This window comes from Phyllobates terribilis, unplaced genomic scaffold, assembly GCF_046119375.1.
Source record: "Phyllobates terribilis strain yellow unplaced genomic scaffold, ASM4611937v1 Scaffold_2__4_contigs__length_985480577, whole genome shotgun sequence".
Classification (NCBI taxonomy): domain Eukaryota; kingdom Metazoa; phylum Chordata; class Amphibia; order Anura; family Dendrobatidae; genus Phyllobates; species Phyllobates terribilis.
The window spans coordinates 262,020,265-262,030,069 of record NW_027362762.1 but is presented as its reverse complement, the minus strand read 5'-3'; the positions used below and the strand labels follow the sequence as shown (position 1 = coordinate 262,030,069).

Here is a 9,805-nt window from a genome sequence, read left to right as displayed (position 1 = left end):
ACATGTAACTGAAATGTCTCCTTGTGATGTTTGAGGCCAGTTTTTTAATTATGTTATCTGCTGCCATGGATCATTTAAAAGCCTGCCTTATTATTCCACTGAATAGTGCAATTGTATTCATGCTGTTCCTTACAGATTATTCAGTCTGGAAGCATAAAGTATCTAATGACTGGAGATAGTTAGATCTTCTTTCTGAGTTTTTCTATGTGGAGCAGAATGAAGACAGGCTCCACCACTATTCATCTATGAATACAATCAAGGCAGTGGCTGACATAGACAGAAATGGGCCATTGTGCAAGAACAGTATATAGGCCCTGTTGGCAGCGGATTAATCTCTGTACTGTCCAGCCATTCAACAGTGAATATATATTTATTCAAGAACAAAGATAACACAGCTTAAAACTAGTATTTCTTATAGCTTAGCATTTTAGCATCTTGTCTGTCAGATTGCAAAGTAAAATGTGCTCCAGCTACACACACAGTGAGCATGAATGTCCTGGTTCTTTTTTTTTTACAGTGCTTTAGTGGTAATATAACACTACTTCTGTAGACGGAAACTTATGCACTATTAAACAGCATACCTCCCAACTTTTGAAGAAGAGAAAGAGGGACAGATAATGCGGAGCGATACGTGCGCCGCAGCAAATTTTGGCTATGCCCCTGACCACACCCCAATCCACGCCCATTTACCATTTCTTTCTCCCCTGGCAGGAGTAGTTGTCAGAGGGGTGCTGGTAATGAGGGGCATTCAGCAGACGGACCTCATCCCCATTCCTGGCACGCATGGCCCCCTCATCCCCATTCCTGGCATGTATGGCTCCCTCAGACCCAATCCTGGCACGCATGGCCCCCTCAGACCCAATCCTGGCACACATGGAACCCTCAGACCCAATCCTGGCACGCATGATCCCCTCAGACCCAATCCTGGCACGCATGGCCCCCTCAGACCCAATCCTGGCACGCATGGCCCCCTGAGACCCAATCCTGGCATGCATGGCCCCCTCAGACGCAATCCTGGCATGCATGGCTCCCTCAGACCCAATCCTGGCACGCATGGCCCCCTCATACCCAATCCTGATATGCATGGCCCCCTCAGACCCAATCCTGATATGCATAGCTCCCCTATCCTGGTATACATGGCCCCCCATCACTGCACACATGAAAAAAATAAACACTTCTACTCACCTTCCTTCCTCCCCTCTGCTCCAGCGCTGCATCCTGTCTGTTTGTAACTGATCTAAGCATCTGAGCAGTGCATGACATCACTGCCATGCGCCCTCAGATGCCGAGGTGAGCTGTGGGGATATTCACTCCTCTCCACGCCGGGACTATGGAAGTGGAGAGGAGTGAATAGTCATTCTCCTAAATTGCTCGCACTGTCAGCACGGCCGCAGCTCCCTCTGTGGCTCCGCTATCCTCTGTGCCCGCTACTAAAGAAAATGAATATTCACTCTTTTCCACACCCATCTAATAGCGGGCACACAGGATCGCGGAGCCTCAGCAGGAAGCTGGCGGCTGCGACTGACAGTGTGCACTATTAAGGAGAATGAATATTCACTCCTCTCCACTCCCAAGGGCATGGAGAAGAGTAAATATTAATTTTCTTTAGCAGTTGGCACACGTGGTAGCTGCAGCAGCCGGCTACTGCCTGTGCACTCCTCCTCCTCCGCAACCCGCCCCACCATCCTCCACAGCCAGGAGAACAGCTGAGCTGTGACGGGACAAGGGACTGAGCCCTCAATACGGGACAGTCCCCCCGAAACCGGGACGGTTGGGAGCTATGTTAAACAGTAGTAAATAGTAGTTGATGCAATATATATAATAAGCATTATTCCAACACCCCCACTCAACAACTACTTATCCTGATAGTCCCATAGTGGTTTTGAATTCTTCAAATTTGACTCTTGGAAGCGGTTTCATCATAACATCAGCTATCATCTGGTCAGTCTCGCAATAAACAAAGTCAATTATGCCACATTGTATCAAATCACGCTGGTGATGATATTTAATGTCAATGTGTTTGGTTCTTGCATTGATCACTACATGCAAGTTTAATTCATCCTTAGTTGTCTTCATAAATAACCGTCGGTTTTGTTGATGACTTACCAAGATTGCCTAACAATTGGTTTAACCAAATGACCTCTTGACTTGAGTGGGCTGCAGACACATACTTTTCTTCCGTAATTGACAAGGTTACAGACACCTGTTTTCTGCTAGGCCAAGAAATTGAACTTTCTCCAAGCTTGAACAAATAGCCGCTTGTTGATTTGCAATCACTTAAGTCACCAGCCCAGTCTGCATCCACATAGCCTGTGAGTTTTAGATCTGTTGCAATTATCCTTAAATTTATGTTTTGAGTCTCTTTCAAATAGCGAAGAACCCTCTTAACGGCATTCCAGTCTTTTTGCCGCTGTTTTTCCACATATCTGCAGAGAATTACAATTGTTTCTGTGATATCCGGTTGAGTCATAGTTGCTATGTATAGAAGTGCCCCCACTGCCTGTCTATATTTCTCTTTGTTAGGTAACAGATCATCTTTTCCTTACAACTTAAAGTAGGATGGTTCCATTGGGGTTGATATACATTCCAAACTGATTCAGAATTGAGTTGATATTTGCAATTTAGTTTAGAAGAAACCTTCCATCTTCTTTTTGGACCTTGATTTCTAGATAATATGTCACTTTTCCAATGTCTTTAGTTTCAAAATGCTGATTCAGAATTTTGGGCTTCTTTGCAATTTCTCTTTCCTCTTGATGAAACATAGTCACATCGTCCACATAAAGAATATATATCCACTTTCCATCTGTACATTTTGTGTATAAGCATGGATCTGCTTGACCTCTTTTAAATCCTTCTTCCAATAAGACTTTGTTCATTTTGATGTTCCATGCTCTTACCGATTGCTTAAGCAACTGGAGAAAATGTGGCATCATAATCTTTACCATATTTCTGAAAATATCCTTTTGCAGCTAATCTTACTTTAAATATGTGAACTTTGCTGTCAGAGTCATACTTAGTCTTAAATAACAATTTACATTTGTTTGCTTTCTTGCCTTGTGGTAGTTTGGTGAGTTTCCAGGGTTGAAATTCATGAAGGGACTTCATTTCTTCATTAGCAGCATTAATCCACTTCAGTTTTTCATGGACAGGCAGTTGTTGCATCTCATCCCATGACTGCGGCTCTGACTTGGGTAGTGTTTTGTCAAAGTAGGATAGACGCTTAGCTGGTATACCCTTGTTTGATCTCGTCGATCTCCTGACTTCAGGATCACCTGAAATTCCTGTTGCTTCTTTAGTGGTTGAAGAACCTAACCAAACGTCTAAATCCTTTTTATTGTTATTTTTAAATTGTGACTGAGATTGTTGTTGCTTCAGCTGGACTACTGATATGATGTCATGAAACTTGAGCAACACAAAGTTCTTATCAATTATTACATGCAGTATTAAACGGTAGCAAATAGTAGTTGATGCAATATATATAATAAGGGCTCGCACTCATCTGCATAAATAAAATCGCTCCAATGTTGTTCCTGAAAAGTAGGACGAGTGTTATGCGAGTGTCAAGCGAGTACAATGTGATTTTTCTCAAGTAGCATCCTTATGACATGCGTATGCAATCCGTATGCAATGTGTTTTTAGCATCATCTTTTACATACAATAATTCTCTGTCATTTCAAGTTGGTTTTCTAACTAATAAAGCAATCTTATTTACAGATATAAATAGATAGATGTCAATGATATATGTAATCAGTGTTTTGCGTGTATAGTTTTCTGCACTTGTTTTTAGCTAATAAATAAAAGAAAAAAAGGGCGCGGTGTCCCCCTTATTTTTAACCCCTTTACCCCCGAGGGCGGTTTGCACGTTAATGACCGGGCCAATTTTTACAATTCTGACCACTGTCACTTTATGAGGTAATTACTCTGGAACGTTTCAACGGATCCCGCTGATTCTCAGATTGTTTTTTCGTGACATATTGTACTTCATGATAGTGGTAAAATTTCTTCGATATCACTTGCGTTTATTTGTGGGGGAAAAAACGGAAATTTGGCGAAAATTTTTAAAAATTTGCAATTTTCAAAATTTTAATTTTTATGCCCTTAAATCAGAGAGATATGTCAAAATAGTTAATAAATAACATTTCCCACATGTCTACTTTATATCAGCACAATTTTGGAACCAAAATTTTTTTTTATTAGGGAGCTATAAGGGTTAAAAGATGACCAGCGATTTCTCATTTTTACAACAAAATTTACAAAACCATATTTTTAGGGACCACATCACATTTGAAGTCACTTTGAGGGGTCTTTATGACAGAAATTACCCAAAAGTGACACCATTCTAAAAACTGCACCCCTTAAGGTGCTCAAAACCACATTCAAGAACTTCAATTTTTGGAATGTGGAAGAAAAAAATTTACATATTTAACTTTTTTCACAAAAATGTTACTTTAGACCCAATTTTTTTTATTTTCTCAGGGGTAACTGGAAAAAATGGTCCCCAAAATTTGTTGTGCAATTTCCCCTGAGCACGCAGATACCCCATACGTGGGAAAAAACAACTGTTTGGGCGCACGGCAGAGCTCGCAAGAGAAGGAGCGCCATTTGACTTTTTGAATGCAAAAATTGCTTGAAGAATTAGCTGCCGCCATGTTGCGTTTGGAGAGCCCCTGATGTGCCTAAACAGTGGGAACCCCCCACAAGTGACACCATTTTGGAAACTAGACCCCTCAGGGAACTTATCTAGATGCGTGGTGAGTACCTTGAACCCCCAGGTGCTTCACAGAAGTTTAGAACATTGAGCCGCAAAAATAAAATTTTCACATTTTTCCCACAAAAATGTTTTTCAGCCCCGAATTTTGCATTTTCATAAAGGTAACAGAAGAAATTGCACCATGCCGTTTGTTGTGCAATTTCTCCTGAGTAAGCAGATACCCCATATGTGGGGGAAAACCACTGTTTGGGCACACGGCAGGGTTCGGAAGGGAAGGAGTGCCATTTGACTTTTTGAATGTAAAATTTACTTGAATACTTAGCGGATGTGCCCCTGATGTGCCTAAACAGTGGAAACCCCCCACAAGTGACACCATTTTGGAAACTAGACCCCTCAGGGAACTTATCTAGATGTGTGGTGAGCACCCTGAACCCCCAAGTGCTTTGCAGAAGTTTATAACATGGAACCGTGAAAATAAAAAAATCAAACTTTTTCCACAAAAATAATGTTTTAGCCCCAATTTTTTTATTTTCACAAGGGTAAGAGGAGAAAATGGACCACAAAAACTGTTGTGCAATTTCTCCTGAGTACGCCAATACCCCATATGTGGGGAAAATACAGTGTTTGGGTGAACGGCAGAGTTCAGAAGGGAAGGAGCATTGTGTGACTTTTTGAACGCAAAATTGACTGGAATTGAGAGCGGATGCCATGTCGCATTTGGAGAGCCCCTGATGTGCCTAAACAGTGGAAACCCCCCCACAAGTGACCCCATTTTGAAAACTACACCCCTCAAGGATTTTATCAATGGGTATAGTGAACATTTTGAATCCAGAGGTACGACACAGAATTTGATAACATTAGGTCATCATATTGAATAAGTTGTCATTAGTCTTGAGCGCAAGTGCTCGCTACTTGAGTTTGCATCAGGTACACAGGTATGCACCATGTATCGCGCGTGCTTGAGGGACATGCTCGAGTCCCCGCTCGCATGTTTCATGGTTATTAGACACCCAAAAAAAACCATGAGGGGATCGCTCGTGCATGGCAGGCAATCCCCACGAGGTTTTTTTGGCCACGAAGCATATGGGGGAGAGACTCGAGCATGTCACTTGAGCACCCGCGATTGTCAGTGCATTCCTGAGCACCCAATGCAAACTCAAGTAGCGAGCACTTGCGCTCAACACTAGTCGCCATATCGTCATCTTTTTTTTTTTTTACTTTCGAAAAAAATCACAACCCCATCACAACCCTAACCCTAACACAACCCTAACCGTAGAGTTTATTTTTTACGTCGTTCCTCATGCGGTATAAGTGATTAGACGATTTTATTCCTCGGGTCGGTTCGATTACAGCGATACTAGAATCATATCGGGTTTTTATGATTGACAGCTGTCACACACTAAAAGACGCATTGTTTTGCAAAATCTAGTTTTTGCATCGCCATATTTTGAGAGCTATAATTTTTCCATATTTTGGCCGACAGAGTCATGTGATGGCTTGTTTTTTGCGGGATGAGTTGACGTTTTTATTGGTGCCATTTTCAGGCATGTGACATTTTTTGATCGCTTTCAATTCCGATTTTTGGGAGGCATAATAAACAAAATCCAGCAATTCCAGAATTTTTTTTTAAGTTTTTTTTTTTATGCTGTTCCGCGTGTGGTAAAATTGATAAGGCAGCGTTATTCTTCGGGTCAGTACGTTTACAGCTGTACCACATTTATATTGTTATTCTATGTTTTGGCGCTTTTACACAATAAAAGCTATTTTATTGAAAAAATATTTTTTTGCATCGCTTTATTCTGAGAGCTATAACTTTTTTAGTTTTCAGCTGATGGAGCTGTATGGTGGCATGTTTTTTGTGGGACAAGATGACGTTTTCAGCGGCACAATTTTTATTTACATTCGCCTTTTTGATCGTGTGTTATTTCATTTTTTGTTTAGCGGTATGATGATAAAGCATTGTTTTTTGCTTCGTTTTTTACCGTGTTCAATGAAGGGGCTAACTCATGGGACAGTTTTATAGGTCAGGTTGTTCCGGACGCGGCGATACCAAATATGTGTACTTTTATTGTTTGTTTGTTTGTTTTTTTTTTTCATAATAATATTTATTGATGGGTACATTATATTTTTATTTTTGGTGGATTCTTTTTAAAATATTTTTACAATTTCTTTTTATTTATTTTTGTCTTTTTTTAACACTTTTTGGACTTTTATTCTGTGTCCCACTCTGGGACTTTCACTTTTTTTATTCTGATTGCCTGTATAGCACAGGAAAGCAGCACCATCCCTGTGCTATACAGACTGTCAGTGCAGCACAGGGAGAAGATTCTTTGGTCATGCACTGCGCATGACCAAAGAATATTCCTGCTGTTTGGTGACCCAGATGTTGTCATGACGACATCGGGTCGTCATGGCAACATCCAGGAAGCCGCGGCAGACAGCGCTGGAGGCCAGAAGAGGAGGTGAGTATTGCGATCACCTCCCCTTGCCACCGCACTTTGATCGCAGCATTGAGGGGGTTAATGTGCCGGGAGCTGTGCGGGACCGCTCCCTGCACATAGTACCGGGTGTCAGCTGTGACTATCAGCTGACACCCGGCGGCGATCGCCCCGCACCGCTTGTGTGCGGCATGATTGTCATATGACCTAATAGTACGCCGTTGGTCCAATCGGCCCAGGTCACCAAGACGAATTATTAGGTCATACGTCAGAAAGGGGTTAATAGCCAGCTGAGGGAAAGCCGACAGCTGTGAGCTGGTGTTAATAGTATGGGAAGGGGCCAATATCCATGCATCTTCACAGCCTTTTACTATCAACTCACAGCTGCCTGCTTAACCTTTACTGGTTATTAAAAACAGGGGACTCAAAAAAAAAAAAAGACGTGGGATCCCCCCTATTTTTAATAAAAAGCAAAGGCTAAGCAGACAGCTGCGGGCTGATATTAATAAGCTGGAAATGGGCCATTAATATTGGCCCTTTCTCAAACTAATAACACCATCCCTCAGCCGCCCCAGAAATGGGGCATCCATTAAATGCACCAATTCTGGCGTTTAGCCTCGGCTCTTTCCGATTGCCCTGACAATCGGGGTAATGGTTTTGAGGTTGATGTCAGCTGTCTAATGTTCGCTGACATCAAGTCCAGGGGTTAGTAATGGAGAGGCACCCCCATTACTAACCCCCAAGTCAAAATGAATAAACACACACTCTCATTGTGTTCCGGCGGCCGTGGTGATGTTACTGATGTCACCGCTCATCACTGCCTCTGGATGTAGCAAAGTCGAGGATCATCGTAGGACCTCTTTATTATGGATTTATGGCAGACCATTATGGATTACTTTTATTTTTAGTAATAAATGGGTAAAAGAGGGTAATTGTCAGGGAGTGTTTTTTTTACAATTGAAGAACTTTTCTGTGTGTTTATTCATTTTGACTACAGGGTTAGTAATGGGAGTGCCCGACAGACGCCTCTCCATTACTAACCCCTGGGCTTGATGTCAGTGGACATTACACAGCTGATATCAACCACAAAATCATTAATCTGATTGTCACCGCACCAGTGCATTTGGGAATAGCCAAGTCTAAGCGCCAGAATTGGTGAATCTAATGGATGCACCATATCAGGGGTGGCGGAGGGCTGGTGGTATTAGTCTTGAAAGGGGCCAACATCCATGGCCCCTTACCAGAATATTCATATCAGCCCGCAGATGTCTGCTTAGCCTTTGTTGGTTATTACAAATAGGGGGGACACCACATTTTTTTGGGAGGTCCCCCTTTTTAATAACCAGTAAAAGCAGACTAAGCTGTGAGCTGATATTAATAGGCTGGGAAGATGCATGGATATTTGCCCTTTCCCATACTATTAACACCAGCCCAAGCTGTCTGCTTTCCCTGAGCTGGCTATTAAAAATAAGGGGAACCCCACGCCATTTTTTTCAACAATTTTTTTAATTATTAGCTAAATACAAGTACAGAAAACTACACACACCAAGCACTGATTATATTTTTCATTGACATATTTATATCTTTTCTATTCTGACAGTTCTGGCTGTGAATTTAGTGTACTTGTCTCTGATGAAATATCGGGTTTCCTTTTGAGATGTGTGTGTAAAAATCAGATGGCACACATGGTCTGTGTGCCGTGCGATTTTTTTTCTCACACCCATTGACTTGCATTGGCGAGTCTCATCTGATATACGCAGCCACTCGCAGCATGCTTCAATTTTTTTCTCAGTCCGATTCAAGCTGAGAAAAAAATCGCAGATTAACACTGAATCATTCAATAACATTAGTCAGAGTGCAATACGATTTTTAATCGGATTGCACTCGTCGAATCTATAAGCAGATGAGAATGAGCCCTAATAATAAGCATTATTCCATCAGACCCCTTGCAGTCCATTAGTTCTATCTGTGACGGAAGTTGCTTGTTGCTTTGGAGGTGGTAGTGGGCCCCAGGGGTGGATTAAGAGTTGCCAGGGCCCGAGTCAATTTAGAAGGTTGCCGGGCCCCCCCCAGGTACCGGATGCATCACGTGACATGTCACATGATCCCATTTGATAGATCATGTGAGTAACACACAGGTGTTATGGTGCACATCCACACAAGAAAAACGACAGAGATAGCCCAGCGCACCGTGCAAATTTTTCCCTTATGTACAGCACCATACATAACAGAGCAAAATACAAAATAGAGCAGGAGTAGGAGATTAATTTTCCCAAGTGGCCACATGAGAGACTGTGACTGTTGTGGAGACCGCATGAATAGGCTGAAATTAATTCTGCTCAATTTTAACATAGTATAAAAAAAAATTATTAATAATTGCATGACTTAAAGGGAAGCTGTCACGTCCTAGTTGCTATGTACACTGCCCCCATAGCGTTGTTAGTTTATTTCAGTTCTTCAATAGAAAAAGTGTTTATTTCTGTTAATGTTCATGATTATGGCTTACAGCCAATGAAAACACAAAATTCATTATCTCAGTAAATTAGAATAATTAACAAAAAACATCTGCAAAGGCATCCTAAGTGTTTTAAAAGGTCCCTTAGTCTGTTTCAGTAGGCTCCACAATCATGAGGAAGAATGCTGACTCGACAGATGT

General features: G+C 41.8%; 1 protein-coding gene across 1 annotated transcript; it reads right to left on the bottom strand.

The window, feature by feature from the left end:
* Window positions 1–2,062: 2,062 nt before the first annotated feature.
* LOC141245487 (uncharacterized) lies at window positions 2,063–2,470 on the bottom strand. The gene has a single exon (XM_073669070.1). The coding sequence runs from the start codon at window positions 2,468–2,470 to the stop codon at window positions 2,063–2,065; it is 408 nt and encodes a 135-aa protein (XP_073525171.1).
* Between the last annotated feature and the right edge of the window lie 7,335 nt (window positions 2,471–9,805).

Excerpts from the sequence above, each read along its gene's own strand:
- LOC141245487 (XM_073669070.1), bottom strand. The coding sequence starts at position 2,470 with ATGACTCAACCGGATATCACAGAAACAATTGTAATTCTCTGCAGATAT.